The sequence below is a fragment of the Monomorium pharaonis genome, chromosome 1 (genome assembly GCF_013373865.1).
Source record: "Monomorium pharaonis isolate MP-MQ-018 chromosome 1, ASM1337386v2, whole genome shotgun sequence".
Classification (NCBI taxonomy): Eukaryota; Metazoa; Arthropoda; class Insecta; order Hymenoptera; family Formicidae; genus Monomorium; species Monomorium pharaonis.
In genome coordinates, this window is record NC_050467.1 from 8099156 (window position 1) to 8116678 (window position 17523).

The following is a 17523-nucleotide window of genomic DNA, read 5'->3' on the forward strand; positions in this document are numbered from 1 at the left end:
AGTATCAATGAAAAATTGTTAGCTGTTATACCAAAATTCTTTCTTCTAAGCCGATGTATGCTGCTGTTGCTAAAAAGTTCACCGAGGTTATCCCCTTTCAAATTCAGCAAACCATTATATAGAGAATTGGCAGTACAATTCATATCAAAAGGATTATCTGAAGGTGTACTTTCTAGTTCTTCAAGTATGTCACTATCAAACCAAAAAAATAAACTAAAAAAAACTATAAACCAAAGATAATTTTATGGTTCCAGTTATGGTTCCAGTGCTAAATAAAACTGGTTATGAAATGGTTGTCGGTTCCGGTTCAGTCCAGGTCCCTGCTTAAAATACAGTTCCTAGCCAGCATATATAATATTAATATTACAAATTAAATTGACGAGTAATTTAAGTTTTAACATTAACAAAAATATAAGATCCTTTCCTTTCTTGAATTCCAGAAAAAACTTTTAAAAAAATTATTGCAAAAAATCCCTATCAAGAACTAGGAGATATTTTAATTTTCAACAATAAAATCATTGTACATGTGATCACCCAGAGCTAGCTCGTATTAGCAATATATATTTGATTTTAATTCATCCGAGCCAAAAAATCCTTATTAATGCATTCCCCCAGTTTATTATTTGATTGGATAATTTAATTGATTTTGTTTATTAATTTATTTATACATAAAACGTATTTCAAAAACACGTACTTATTATTGATGTAAATAATGTCTTACTGAATTTGCAATTAATATTTTTTCTTGTCAATTAAATTGGGTTCGATTTGAGAATACAGCAATAGCTGTTGATAGATTTCAGATTTGCACGATGCAATACGTTCGGCACTGTGCCGTTTGCCGATACTCGTCAAAGCGTCCAGCCGCCTGTAGGAAATTATTCAAAAATTACTGCACAAAAAATTGCATATTTTTGTGCATAAATTTCTGCAGTTTTTACAGATTTTTGTACAAAGTTTGTTTTTAAAATTTTTTTACAAAAAATTTTGCAGAATTTTATGTAATTTTTTCTAAAAGCAAAAAACTTCAAAAATTTTAAATTTCTGACGACGCGAGTTTCATGGCCTGTGGTTAAGAAGTTTCAAAGGCTCACCATTTAACAACTATTGACCCCTCAACATTTTGCTATTGACATTTATGACTTAGTTGTTCATAAAAAATATATACATGCCAACTTCTGCGGTTGATCTAAAACACCTTGTATAATATAATTACTTACGGTAGTACTTATGATGTTGTGAACTGTTTCAGGAAAATTATTATTTTTGTTTAGTTTCCTATTTTCTTGAGATTCTATTTCTTCATTTTGTTTTCTTTCTTCTAATTCAGAATCTATTAAAGTCCGGTAGCTTTTAGCCTGTACAAAGATAAAATATATGTTAAATATTGTGTGTGTGTGTGTGTGTGTGTGTGTGTGTGTGTGTGTGTGTGTGCGCGCGCGCGCGCGCGCGCGCGCGTGTGGGTGCGTGTGGGTGCGTATTTTTTATATATTATTTAAAAATTATAAAACAATAATAATTCTTATATATATATATATATATATACACATTACTTTAAAAAAAAAAAAACCCGGAATACTTTTCGTATATCAAAAATTTTGGCCATTTTCAAACCCCAAAAAAATCATCAGAAACAAATTCAAAAAAGCATTTTAAAGCTTAAAACTTCTTTCAAACGCTTTTTGGCAATTTCAGTTATCTTTTTTTTACATGGTGCAATGATAAAGCTTGATTTGTTGAAATAAAAATTTTTAATGCGACTTTGCTGCGCTGCATCTAGTATTAAAAAAATCGTAAAAAATTTCTACTATTTCCACCGTGTAGTAGAATATTTTACCTTTATTTTGAGTGATTGTTTATTGCTGTGCAATTTTTTTTACGGAGTTATTAAAATTTTATAAAAAAAATAGTTATTTTGACTTTCACTATCGCTTATTACTCGTGAATCAACGTATAGCGCTCCGCAAAAAAGCGATAAAAATTATCTAATTAATCTTATCTGTTTTTACATACTATAATATAAAAAGTACTAATAAAACAATTTTGTACGTTTTTATAAAAAATTAATTAATTTTTTCTACATAAATGGTATCATTTTTCTATTCAAAAAGTGCCTTCCTTCTACCTTCAAAATAAAAACTTTTTTTAAGCGCTGATTAAAAAACTACTTTTTTTCCTTAAAGTATATATCGAGCTATATATCAACAGTAACTACCTAAATTTTTAACTTAAAATATTTAAAACTAAAAAAATTAATTTTTTCGTCATAGTAGGCGTAAAGTATGCACTTTATGCTGTTTTGCGAGCGTACAGTAGGACTTTACACTTACTAGGTGTAAAGTAGGATTTCACGCAATTACGCCACCTTGTGACTACTACAAAATAAATTACCGCGCATTCTTCTTTAAATTTTTTTCTTCGCATCATAGCGGTAACAAGTCGCGAGTTAGTAAGCGTTTCACACGATTTCACGCAACGTAGTTATTATGGAGGACAACGACAATAATAAATTTATACCTCCTTATTTAATCGAATCAGCCATTGAAGCTAACAAAATACATTACCAGAAAAATAAAAAAAGATATATAAAAAAGTTTTTGAAGAATTCATTCAATGGATGACTGAAAACAATACAACAGTGAAGTTATCTTACTCGCCTATTTCAATAAGCTTTCAAAAATAATAGCATCAGCAACACTATGGTCAAAATATTCCAAGATCAAAATATTACTATTGAAAAAAAATGTAGACATCAGTAAATATACAAAACTCATAGCATTCATAAATATTCATAAGTTATTTTTTGATGAGGGGAAGCTCCCCCCCCCCTCCGCGAAGGCTTCGCCCTCTGCACCTCCACCAGGGGTTGCGCCCCTGGACCCTTCTCTCCTTCACCATCTTCACCGCTTTCCTCCTTCTATCCATTCAAACACATGCTACAGTAATATAATTCCAATAGTGGTCTAAATTAGTGGCGTACTTTACGCCTACTATAATGAAAAATAATGGTCGCACCGCGGGCGTACAACTTTACGCCCATGGTACAAAAATAACTATTTAAAAAATTGATTTTTTCCGAAAATAAATTTCAAGATTTTTTTCAATAAAACTTTTCAAAATTTAATCTTCAAATCTTAATATCATAATAATATTCTAATAATATTCTAAAAGATTTGAAGTTAATCCCCAATTTATTTTATTATCATACCTTTGATAATTTTAAAACCATGACCGTTAAAAAATTGATATAGGTACGCTTTATTCAGTGTAACAATGATGCGACTAAAGATAAGTGTAACAACCAAGGGTTAAAATACTGTAAAAGTGACAAACCGCGAGATCCTCTGCTGTAACACGCATGCACGCACGCACGCACACATACATATTTAACCCTAATTCCTCCAATCAGGGTATTTCATGTCCAATGTGTTTGTGCAGTTGTTAACAGTTTCGAAAAAATTCGCAAATCGTTATAATCTTTTTATACCTTCAACAAAAATCAATGTAAAAAGTATTTAAAAATCATTTGTTTAAATATTTTTCATAACAATTATTTGTTGACAAACACACATTACCACTCGTTTTCTTTAAAAATTCATAATTCACGAACTAATTGATAAAATTTAAAATTCGAAGGCGCAAATTAAAGCTAAAGTAGCGCAAATAAAAAAAAATGAGATAATTGCTAATTAAATAAAAATACTTAATTTCACGGCATTAAGTGTAGTAATTTCTAGACGATACAGTAGAAATTTCTGGTTATCAAAAACAAATTTCTAAACAACAAAAGATAAATTTGTATTCTCAAAAATTATTTTTTAAAGAAAACTCGAAAAAAGCTCTTCAAAACTTTCTGCCACCCCTTGCGCCACTATGTATCTTTATGCATATCACTTTTTTTTAATGACAAAAATGTTTAAAATACGTTTAAAATACGTTTAAATTATGCAAAAAAAATACATTTTTTAAACAAAGATGTTTTTACTTATCTACACACAATACTAACGTAAACCAAGGTCTTTTAATTCCGCACAACTTCAATGCCTTGCCGTTTTAAGATTACATGGGTTAAAACTCCAGAATTTCTATCTCAAATTCCTTACCACAAGACCTTTTTTTAGGGATGAGAAAGATTATATTGCTGGTTTTTCAGAACTAACGATTGTTAGAAATGGGGAAGACATGAATAGCCCTGAAGGGATTAAGGTTAAAAAAAGTTAGATTCAATACTTTCGTAGCCATTAATATTGCTTCTAACAAATAGGATTTCCGCGTACCTGCCACATTTTGGTACAGCGTTGTGCCTACGTTTCGCAAACGTTACATTTTTAAAACTATTTAAAAGCTAATATATTGAGCTTTTTTGGATTGTGATCGTCCTTAAATACTCGATCCTTATCCTGATGGCAAGAGGGAGAGAGAATGATTTGTCCAATGTTTTAATTAATTAGTAAAAAAACCCACTATGGAGAATTACAGTGTGCCAAATCAAACTTATTCGATAACTTTTATCATGATTATTTCAAAATTTCTAGATTTTTACGAGGTTTTCAAAGTAATCTTAAAGAGAGGCTAGCATGTAATTTCATCGTTACACAAAATCCAGTCTCTATTCATCGTTCGATTAAAGTAATTGAAAAAAGTCACCGTATTTGGTACTCCAATTATGTTTTTTAAGTTGTAAGAAATTTGAAATCGGAAGACTTTTGTCGGTTAGAGACTTATAAGCGGACAGAATAAAAATAATAGCAGTTGGAGCCGTGTGGCGTAGCAGTAAGAGAGCTAGCCTGTGGCATCAAAGATTCTGAGTTCAAATCCACCTAAGGCTCCTTTAAAATTTTCCATCGCTTACAGATCCATGTACTGATTTTACTTCCAGTTTCTTATATTACTATTCCGCAAAAGCAAGGAATGTTGAATACACCTGTCGATTCTAAACGTAGAATTCTCTAATCCTACAAATTGAAAAGTAACTAAAAAATCTTGTTTTGTGGTTTGAAGATCACATTGATGTTGTCTATATAATTTTGTTAATGCGTTTGAGAGCGTTTCAGATGCGTACAGTGTAAAAAACGGACATCACCAATCAGATTACTGCTTTAGTAAAGTTAGGATAAATTTATAGAATTTGATTGATAGCGTCTGTTTTACACTATGTGCATCTAGAACTCAGTCGTTCTGTCGTACCTTAAAAATATTTAAAAATATTTGAAAGAATGCACCTTTCAAATCTTCTATAGTTCAATATCGCCGCTCCGAATAAAAGGGTGTTAACTCAGAAGCCGTTTAAAAAGAGCATTAACTCGGAAGCCAATTGAAAAGGACGTTAATTCGGAAGCCAATTGAAAAGGGCGTTAACTCGGAAGTCGGTTGAAAAAGGCGTTAACTGAGAAGCCGGTTAAAAAGGTGTTAACCGTGCTCTTGAATTTTTCATCTCAATTTAAGTTTTGACAGCATTGCCGAAATAATTTTGATGCTCTATCTATACGTGCATATTCATTTTCGTTTTAATGTTTATGTTTTAAATCAAACACCAAAATTATTTCGGCAGTGCTACAAAACTAAAATATAGTGAAAAATTTTAGCAGGCGAATTAACGCCTTTTTCAACGGGCTTCCCACTTAACACCTTTTCCAATCGGCTTCCGAGTTAACGCTCTTTTCAATCGGCTTCCAAGTTAACACTCTTTTATTCGGAATTAATAACACAGGCACACAAAAAAAAAAGTGGTTGGTCCGGCGGACTAGACTAGTCAATCCTTATGTATTTCGACCCGCTGAATCCGAATCTGAAGTCAGAATTGCAAAGTTAGCTCGCATTTTCTAACCTCAAAAAAATTTTTTTTTTAAATATTGGTCCGGTGGGTCAGACTAGTCAATTCTTATGTATTTTGACCCGCTGAATCCGAATCCAAGGTCAGAATTGCAAAATTAGCTCGCATTTCCTAACCTAAAACAAAAAAATTTTATTTTTAAATGATGGTCCGGCAAACCAGACTAGTTTATTTTTATGTATTTTGACCCGCTGAATCCAAATCCAAGGTTAGAATTGCTGAATTGGCTTATTTTTTCCTAACCTCAAAAAAAAATTTTTTTTTAATGTTGGTCCGGCGGACCAGACTAGTCTATCCTTATGTATTTTGACCCGCTGAATCCAAATCCAAGGTGAAAATTGCTGAATTAGCTCATTTTTTCCTAACCTCAAAAAAAATTTTTTTTAGGTTAGGAAATGCGAGCTAATTTTGCAATTCTGACCTTGGATTCGGATTCAGCAGGTCAAAATACATAAGAATTGACTAGTCTGGCCCATCGGACCAATATTTAAAAAAAAATTTTTTTTGAGGTTAGAAAATGCGAGCTAACTTTGCAATTTTGATCTTAGATTCGGATTCAGCGGATCGAAATACATAAGGATTGACTAGTCTAGTCCGCCGGACCAACCACTTTTTTTTTGTGTGCCTGTGTAATTAAAAAAGAATTTTTTTTGTGGTTAGAAAATGCGAGCTAACTTTGCAATTCTGATCTTAGATTCGGATTCAGCGGGTCGAAATACATAAGGATTGACTAATCTAGTCCGCCGGACCAACCACTTTTTTTTTGTGTGCCTTTGTAATCAGACAATATGTTAATAACACTTTTGTCATCTAAAACCATGGCAGAAAAACTCCCCTAATTTCTCGCTTTTCGCTCCCAGCATCCCAACATTCAGTTCACAAGGGAGATAAAACAAAATAATTAATACACTTTCTAGATGTGCTAGTTAGAAGAAACGGAAACAGCATCCTAAGCCATCTGTCTGGTCTATCAAAAAACACATTTAGATTAATCTTCATGCCACCTCCCACTACCACCCCTCGTAAACAAATTCAGTCATCAGTTCATTGGTATATAGAGCTCTCACAAATCTCTGAATCAATTTCTATAAATAAGGAATTAAAACATCTCAATTAAGTCGTAACCAAAAATGGATAGCAGCAAGAACGTTAATCAAACCAAAAATTGAAAGACAAAATTTTCTGTTAACAACGCTGGAACGCCAGATAAAAAAGAAAAAAAATAACTTTTTTCCACATTTTCAAGATACAACAGAACGCATTAACAAAATTTTGCGTAAAAAACATCAAAGTAATCTTTAAACTATAAAGAAAAACTTTTCAATTATTTTCTATTTTGAAATATCAAAGACGTCTAAAATTACCAGGTGTGTACAAGATCGCTCTCTCTTGCAAAATAATAGTAGTAGTAGTAGTATATGTTTAGAGAATGGAGCCAATTCGGCCCCTAGAGTTTTTTAGATCTAAGGTCCATTATCACACCTTTTTGTGTATTTTAGACTTAGGTTCTTAATCCCAACCTCAGAGGCCAGGTATACTAGGTCCCCTAATCTAACTTTTCTAAGATTCTCGGGTCCCATAAAAGCCCATCCCCAGATCGAATATCTTTTACAAATCAGAGCAGAACAGTGGCATAGAATGTGTGCACTTGTCCGCACAGAGATATACATCATTGTTTGGTATCTTCAGCTTGAGCAGGTAAACTTTTAGAGCCACATGTCCCGTGAAAAGTCCAATCGTGGATCCAAGTCGCTGTTTGTTCATTCCTGTTAGTTCTATCGTTCTGCTGTTTGTCAACCTTCTATCAGGAGTTTCAACCGGCGGCAGCCCAAGCATTTGTTTCATCTAGGTAGATAACCTTTGTCTACCAGCTTTCTGATGGTAGTTTTACCAGTGGCAAAGCCCAATTGCCCATTCCAAGATTCCTCTCTTCGAGTCCTCCCAGGCAATCCGCCAACTCATTGCCTCTTATACCTTAGTGTCCAGGTACCCATGCCAAAGCAGGGCAATGGCATAGAATGTGCACACTGTTTTCCCTGCTTCTGTTTGTTCATTAAAAATTACAAAATCCAAGAATATTTTTGATAAATTCAACTTAAGTGATATTTTTTTATAACGAAAAAGATCACAAATCCAAGATAAAACTTTTGATCAAATTCAACTTAAGTAATATAAATTCCTAAAATAATATAACGTTAATGATTAAAGTAACAATTATTTTAAATAAAAAATTATTGTATTCACACACACAATTTAATTTTTCTACAAAAATAATGATACGTAAATATTTTGCGCCAATTAAGAGTAAACACTACAAAATGAGTGTTAAGTTTTTTCTCTACAAAAATAATGATATAAAAAAATATGCGCTAATCTATAAAAATAGATGTTTATTCTTTGGCTGGCATTCATAGTTTAATTTTTCATTAAGCTTGTATCAGACTAGAGATTGATATTGGGATTAAATTGAAATGTAATTAATTAGGAACAAAACCAATATTCTTTAACTTTGCTTCGAAAAATTATTCGATTTAGCGGCGCCAAGTTTCTACAGTAAAATATTTATTGGAATTTGACCATTCAAAGCAAAGTTAAAGAATATTGATTTTGTTCCTAATTAATTACATTTCAATTCAATCCCAATCTCTAGTCTGATACAAGCTTAATGAAAAATCAAATTATGAATACCAGCCAAAGAATAAACATCTATTTTTATAGATTGGCGCATATTTCTTCATATAATTATTTTTGTAAAGAAAAAACTTAACACTCATTTTGTAGTGTTCACTCTTAATTGGCGCGAAATATTTACATATCATTATTTTTGTAGAAAAATTAATTTGTGTGTGTGAATAGAATAATTTTTTATTTAAAATAATTGTTATTTTAATAATCAAAGTTATACCATTTTAGGAATGTTTATTACTTAGGTTGAATTTGTTCAAAAGTTTTATCTTGGATTTGTGATTTTTTTCGTTATAAAAAAATATCACTTAAGTTGAATTTATCAAAAGTATTCTTGGATTTTGTGATTTTTTCCTTAAAAAAAAAACACTTGGCGCGCTTTTTTTACCTTTTTTAAAAAGATAATTTTGTTTGGATATCATGCATTTTGTAGTATTTATAAATTATATATCACTTAGGTCGAATTTGATATGATCAAAAGTATTATCTTGGATTTTGTAACTTCTTTTATATAGTACTAGTGAAGTAAAGAATAAAATTAGTATTATTAAAAACATTTATTTAAAGTTTTATTCAAGCTAATTAATAATTGTAAATATTGATTGACAATTACAGCAATATTTAACTGATTCACAATTCTATATCACACAACATCTCATCTATCTCATTAACACCAGTGTAAAATCTGAGCTTCTTACTTGCTAATTATTTAATTTTACATGAGTGTTGTTGATTAATTATATGAAGTGACGTAGAATTGTGCATGTGGTTAAATATTAAAAAGTTTAAGTATAAAAAGCATCTTTTGTCACCAATGTATGGGCAATTATTATCAATTAAAAATCGGGAGTAAACGAAATAAGCAATCTCATTTTATATTTCTTACTTCTTACTCCTACTCCATTACTCCTGCTGACATTGTAGACCTTGCATTAAACATAACACATACCCCATTATACACGATGCGAACGCCGTAGTGACGATGCGAATGGCTGCGTTCCGTTTTATTACATGATTATTAATTATGTAATAAAATTGTTATGTTATTATTAATTATGTTAAATATTATGCGTGAAACAAAACGTTACCCAAGAAGCATGCGAATGTGACCGCTGCTAATGCCATCATGCCACTAATTTCGTCGGTATGACAGGTTCCTGAGGCGCGTTTATAGCACACAAACGCCTCTTGTATCAAAAGTGTGAAAGTGACATTTTCTGATCTGAGAGGTCGATGACGATGACGTTTCTTACATGAAAATTTTGATATTTGGACTTTGCGTCGTGATATCTCCTCTCATATGGTACATAGAGAAAAAATAAAAATAGTTTTCTTATACAAATCGACCCCAAGCTTTCGATTGAGCCTAGTTAGAAGTCGATCCGTTTAGCCATTTCTGAGATCCGATAATCTCGGGTGCTCGCAAGTCACGTACTCGCGTAAAGAGCACGGTCAAACTCGCGCTGCGCGTTCACTTGGTGCCAGCCACTACCGTGTCTCTTAATCTCGTTTGATATACTTAGTCTCTCGAACACCATCATACCGTCCCAGATCACTAAGAATTTAGTGTAGGGCTTAGCCAGCGCTGATATGGCTGCTCTACTATCGGCGAGATGGTAATTTTGTTTGATATTACCTTGATAGCTCGGCGCATCTTAGTATCGCCATTACTTCTGCTTGGAATAACCGTAGCCAGACTGCCCAGAGAGATACCCTTCCTTCTGTTTCAACTTGTTAGAGAAAATTAGGTGTTGAAGCTAAGCGTAACATCTTTTGAGCAATTACAATATCCTGTGGTTTAATTGTAATTCTCGGTAAAACGCATTGCATAGTGCGCAAAGAATTCGCACATATTGCCCAATATAGAGTATTTAGCTATTAGAAAAAACGTGATCAGAAACCTTCCACTTTTTCAATAATCCATTTACCGCTTCAATTACCCAGAGAATTTTCGTTATCAATCGAGAATTATTTATCCATTCCGATTAACTTTAATCGTTAACTAAAAAGTTACCAATGTAACAAAGCAATTCAGTGTAACCAACTAAATTTTTTAAAAAAGATTAAGTTAAAACTATTACATCGACGAAAATACAATTGGTCACACTGAATTATATTGTTAATTTGGCAACTATTTAATCAACGATTAAAGTTAATCGGAATGGATTGAAATAGCCCTAAGACATGGAACGGTCTCCCCATCTTTTCCACCAGGATAAAAGGTATTTGAGGACAATCACAAACTAAAAAAATCGAGTATCGGAGCTAGCCCTAATAATACAAATTGCGAGGTTTGCAAAACGTTGGCACAATGCTATATACCAGAAGCTCTTTCTATTGGAAGCAACATTTTTAGAGAATTTTATAATCTTAAATTTCAGTAAAATGTATTTTTATTCATTGAATATTACATTAGTCACCTAAGAGCACACAATATTGTATTAATAATAATAACAGAGGTGGTAATATGGCCACTGCAAATAATATGGCCACTCACATTATCTCCGTTATTAGCTACCAAATTCTAATAATTATTTAAGGTATCAAATGTGTAGTACCCTACCGTTATATAGTGATGCTAATATGACAGAACACAACAGTCAACATTTGTTACAAAGCATTTTTACTTTCAAAAATTTCGAAACTTTTTTAAGGTACATTTTAACATTTAATTACACGTACTTCCTCATTCTTTTTTAACTTAAATATATTATCCCCCAAATATATGTACATTTGAGTATTTTCTTATTATTCAACTCTTTATTCGATTGTACATATTTCGAGTTATATAAAATTAAATAATGATGCAGGATTTTGCTAATATAGCCATTTAAGCATACTGATAATATGGACACTTTCAAGAACTTCATATCGAAAAAAATCCTCAATAAATCGATTGTCGCTGTATTGTTAATTTAAAATTCACGAGACATGTATGCTTGCAAAAAGAAAGAGGTTATGTATAAATGTATTATAATATTTTTTCTATAATTATGAAACAATATATTTTAAGTTCCAATTAACGCTTGCAACGCTCGCGAATATTATTTGTCCTTATTTAATATTTGATAAACAACAAAGATGAAATTATTCCACAGTCGTGGCAAACGTTATAACCTTAATTGAGGTTCTTTTTATTTAAGTTCAGTTAATGAATAATAATCACATGTTTTCACTTAACAATTTTTTAAATATAATTTTCTAACAAAATACTGTGACTTTAAAATAAAACCAATTTTTACATTTATCTTTGTGATGGTTATATTACCACCCGTTTTTTTTTCAACCCATTATACAATGCCGCTACATTTTTATAAATAATATGTAATATTTCATAATAGTAAATATTTTATAACTTTAAATCTAAAATTTAATAAACAACACTTTGATGAATACAATCGTTAAGTTTCAATTTAAAATATTGATTATTAACAACGTTATTATTACATAAAATATAAGTAAGTGGTTATATTACCATCTCCTCTATATAATCTCATTTCAAAATGTAACATTTTGGGAATAAAACAATCCTTAAAATAAGAATATTCTTTTTTATGTGCAAACATTCCCAGCAAACACAAAGTTACATGTAACGTGCCTGTTAGTTATAATTTCCCACTCAACAATGTAATTGTAATATAACACGTGTGTTATATTACAATTACATTGTTGAGTGAGAAATTATAACTAACAGGCACGTTACATGTAACTTTGTGTTTGCTGGGATTGTTACTATTTACTTACAGCAGTGCTTATATTTTTCTGAACTGTTTCCGTATGAGGAAAGTTATTACTCTCACTTATTTGTGTATCTTCAAATTCATTGTCTATTATTTTCGTTACATTTTTGCTCTTCAAATTATTTTTATGTTCTGCAGTCAATAAGTATTCACATGCTTCAGAATAATAGTCATTGTCAGCAAGAGAAGCTTCATGCAAACTAGTCTCTTCTCTAAGTCCACTAGCCACAAGATTAATACATTTTTTCATCTTTATAGTAGTGGTACTATCAATATCTGTATCGCAATATTTCTTATCATCAACTTTTAATTCATTTTCAACCTGTAACAATAAGAGAAAGAGAAAATACTTAAAATACTTTTTATATTTTTTACATATTTTATACATATATATATTATATATTTGTAAAAATATATAGTAAAAAAATTTTTTAAGAATTTTTATTTTATTTTATCATGGAATAATGTAAATTAATTTTAATAAAATTTTAAAATTATAAAATAATAAAAGACAATTTTCAATAGATTAAAATTGGAAATTAAACGCCAATTAGAGCCAGCACTGGGATGTGATCGTGCTATAATTTATTGTTTAACAATATTTTTGAGTTGCATCATGAATTCCAATTTCAGAATAGTGTATCGTAAACTCAATCCATAAATCATACATAATACATCGGTGCACAAACGTTACGACTCACAATTCAAGTTTTCTTCAGTGCTGTCGTAATTAATGTAGAATGGAATCTCATGCTATTGTTCAGGGCTGAATGCCGAAATTGTGTGTAATGCCCTAAGGCAATAATGATCTAATTGGATCCAAATTCGTGGTCAACTAAACATATTGTTACGCGCGCCGCCCGGTACACCTCTCGAGCGCGAGTCAGCTGTTGGACCGTTCGGAATTATCAATCGGCCGGTTGCTGGGTCGATTTCGTTAGCGACGGATGATCGAGAATAAATAACAAAGGAGTTGAATCTCGATCTCGCGGCTGTACGGACGTCTCTGTTCTTTCGGGAATAAAACCGATTGCTTTGAGAGTTAAAGAGTGTGTCTTTCATTTCTGCGAGCGCTCGCATAACAATATAAATCAACACAAATCAAACAACCGTATCGCAAGCCATTTGTGTTGATTTATGTTTAGTTGATCACGAATTTGAATCCAATTAGATCATTATTACCTTAAGGCATTCACACAGTTTCGGCATTCAACCTCGAGCAATAACACGAGATTCCATTAATTACGACAGCACTGAAGAGGATTCGAATTGAGTCGAAAACGTTTGCGCACCAATGTATTATGTATGATTTATGGATTGAGATACACTTTTCTGAAATTGAAGTTCATGATGCAACTCAAAAATATTGTTAAACAATAAATTATAGCACGATCACAGTGGTGGCTCTAATTGGCGTTTAATTTCCAATTTTAGTCTATTAAAAATTGTCTTTTAATATATTGTAGAGATTTAAATTATTGTTAATTATTTAAAATTATAGTTCGCCTTTTCAAGATCTATTATTTCACGATTACTGATTTTAAGAATAAGTTCTAAGAAAAAAGTTCTTTCCATATAATAATGCTTATATTTAATTCACTTCATTAATTCACTTACAGTATTTACAGATTCGCAAATCGTCTGAGGAGAGTTAATACTCTCGCTTGTTAATTCATCTTCAGAGTCACTGTATATTACTCTTCTGACTCTTTTATTTTTCAAATAATTTTTATGTTCTGGAATCTGTAAGTATTCAGATGATCCAAAATGATAATCATTGTCAGCAATAAAAGAATTTTTGTTTGACGCTTGATTCAAGCTAATTTCTTCTACAGAATCACTATTCACAAAATTTAAATGTTTTGTCTTTTTACTATTTTCATTCCCATCACAGTAATCGTTCTTGACTCTTTCGTTTAGAGTCTGTAACAAAGATTATACATCATTTTAAATCTAGAATGTGTTAATGTAAATAAATTTTGAGCACATGTTAATTTAAATTTAGTACAGTGCTTATTAATGATATTTTGATACCTTAAAATAATAATTAATAAAATTTAATTGACAATATTGTTAGTTTAGTTATTTTCGCATCTTGCAATTTTTGTAAAACAATAAACAAATGTGTAAAAAATTTTTTTTAAGATTTTTAAAGACCAAAATCAATAATCAAAACGTCGTTTTTAATACACTAATTTGCCAAGAAGTCGACAAAATTAACTTATTTATTGTTTATTATCACTGGCGACAAAAAGTTCACATATTTTGATTATACCTCGACGGAAAGATGGTGACTACGAACAAAGTAAGTTTCTTTAACATTACTAAGAAGTTTGGATGAAAAGTGACTCATGAAATAAAGACATGGATTAATATTAGAAAGATTTGTACATCTAATCAACAGCTAATCTTCTTACTGCGATACAGAAAAATGGACGTTCACCACATATTAATCACATGCGAGCTAATATTTCTTTAAAAAATATTTTGTTTTTTAACAACCTTGTTAAGAAGCCAATGTACACTACTGAATCCTGAAATTAAAGACATCAATTATAACTTAAGGTTTTTACGCTCAAAAATTCGTAATATTGAGAAGTTTTTGCATAGTTGTTTGCCTCGAGGCTTGATCACTAATTTTTTGTATATAATCAACAAAAAATCAATCGTTACAATCATACCAAAAATCAATTTAAATAAGAAATTCAACAACCTCATATGTCAAAGAAATACACATATAAACAATTTTTCAATTTTGATCACAAAAAATGGATAATAAATATCTGTAATAAAGACATTCCCGATAATATTCTTAAACTCTTCAGCTTAGGCGAGAAATTCGGGTTGTCCATTGACTATTATTTTGATAAAAAAGATCTTGTGAGTTCTGTTATTAATGTAATAAAAAAATTTTAAACCAATTGTCACAAAATACATCCGAATTCTGTTGATCAGACGAAAGGTATAGTGACTAATTTTTTGCAGAAATTTCTCAATAATAAAAATCACGTTAATTTTATGAATAGACACATTCTTAATAAGTTTGCCAAATGTAGGAAATTTTTGCAAGCAAATGGGAATATTTTTGTTACAAGAGCGGATAAAGGACAAGCTATTATTATTATGAATTGAAATGATTACAATAAGAAAATGCATGACTTACTAAATGATGTTTCCACCTATAAAAAATAGATAAAAACCCCATTAAAAAAGTTTAATTCAAAGATCAATCAGCTTGTAAAAGCTTGGCGTGATAATATCATAAATAAGATTGATTATAAGCGCCTTAGATATACTAACGGAAACCTTCCAAGATGTTACGGACTTCCTAAAATACATAAAGATGGTTCCCTTTGCACATTATTGTTTCAACTATTGGAAGTCCATTGTATGATATCGCATGTTTCTTACACGATATTTTGTAGTTTTATCAATAAACCGTGATATCATATTAATAATAGTTGGTCCTTTGTAAATTAATTAAACGTTAACCGCTTCAGTGGCATTGATGCTATAGGGCGCGGAAAATGTGTGCCCCAGTGGGCATTGACGCCATATGGCGCACATCGTTTATTTTTAATTGGCTGGATCGATTTGCATGAAAATTGATATCCCAAAATTTTTTGTGTCGCTGAATATGAATTCAAGGTCCAGACTACAAAATTCAAATAGCGGACCCAAAATAATCAAAATTCTTCGATTGTTATAAAATCTAGTATCTAGAGGTTTTTTGGATCGCTGAATACAAAACCAAAGTCAAAATTCCAAAATTTAAAATGGCGGACCCAAAATGGCTATCAAAATTTGGTCCAAATAAACTAAATTAAAATATTTTTGGTCCGCCATATTATATCCGCCATTTTGAATTTAAAAATTCTAATGTCTGATTCGTAATCAGCGACTCCAAAAGCCTTTAGATACAAAAGTATCTTTAAATTGCGATTACTTTTTTTCTTCCCCATAAAGGCACGAACAGTGAAATTTCGCCTGCCGCCGAAGCGATTAATATTAATATTGGATAAGAGCTAGTCTTATTAGATGTAACATCCCTGTTCACAAACATTCCAAAAGAGCTTGTATTTAATGCAAGAAAAAAGCAAAATAAAATCTCAACTATATTAAATTACAATTACCACAATTCATACACGCAGTTGATTTAGTTTTAAGTTCCACGAGTTTTAGTTTTGACGGACAATTTTATGAGACATATGGTAGTCATATGGGGTCTCCGTTATTTCCTATTTTGGCAAATTTAGTACTTGATGATCTAAAAACCAGTTGCTTGCAAAAATTAAATTTTGTCATCCCAATTTTTTATCGATATGTTGATAATCACTATTTTGTCAGAGAATAAGATTGATTACGTTCTTTCAATTTTCAACAATTACTATCCTAAATTGAAATTTACACATAAGCTTAAAACAAATAAATCAATTGCTTTTTTGGACACTATTGTTATTCATGATAAAAACAATTTGATAACAAATTCGTACTAGAAACCTACGTTTTCAGACCGTTATATAAACTATTTTTGTAATCATACAATGCGATATAAGACAAACACTATAATCAACTTACGTCGACAGAGCAATTTTATTATTATACAAAAAGTTCACCACGCAAAAATTATGTTAGTAAAAAATATTTAAAAAACTAATTGTTTTCCTGATAATGTCATTAATAAATACATTATCAGACAAATCAAAGAATTAAAAAATCGTACGCATTCCTAAAACTATATAGTCCGACAACTAAAAACGCTGGTTCAATACAAAAAAATGTTTGACGCTACGCTACATTCATGGCATCACCGACGGTATTAGTCAACATTTTAAAAAAATTGGCATTGACATACTTTTCACCGTTACAAAAAAGCTCGACATTATCATCAAAAAAAGCAAAAACAAATTAGACACTTAAAAAAAAACTGATGTTGTCTATCACTTAAAATGCAATAGTTGCAATGCAAATGCCACTTACAAGGAAACTTCGCAAACTCGAAAATTGTGATTTTAATGAAATTTGGCATAAATGTAGAAGGGGTGAATACATGAATTTAGAAATTTTTAGTTGGTGCCCAAAAACGGTTTGAAGGAGTGAAACCACCCTTTAAAGTTGAGACGATTTTTGCGGTTTTTCGATATATCTCGTAAATTAAACAAAATATAAAAAAATGTTTCATACAAAAGTTTTACAGTATAAATACCTTTATTTAACTATGCTATTTATTAAATTTTTTTTTTTTTATAAATAGCATAGTTAAAT

At 30.9% G+C, this 17523-nt stretch overlaps 2 protein-coding genes across 4 annotated transcripts in view; one reads left to right on the forward strand and one right to left on the reverse strand.

Moving 5' to 3' along the window:
• Positions 1-17523, forward strand: part of LOC105837488 — a 253276-nt gene that overhangs the window by 123493 nt on the left and 112260 nt on the right. The gene's annotated exons all lie outside the window — the stretch shown is intronic.
• LOC105839750 (claspin) overlaps positions 1-17523 on the reverse strand; it is a 73927-nt gene that overhangs the window by 37413 nt on the left and 18991 nt on the right. Inside the window, exons 2-4 of one of the 3 annotated variants that reach the window (XM_028194074.2) lie at positions 13876-14181; positions 12263-12580; positions 1221-1358 (exon numbers count right to left, since the gene is read on the reverse strand). In XM_028194074.2, coding sequence (XP_028049875.1) covers positions 1221-1358; positions 12263-12580; positions 13876-14181 — 762 coding nt within the window. The remainder of the gene's footprint in view (positions 1-1220; positions 1359-12262; positions 12581-13875; positions 14182-17523) is intronic. The other 2 variants (XM_028194075.2, XM_028194076.2) reach the window with 2 other exon arrangements.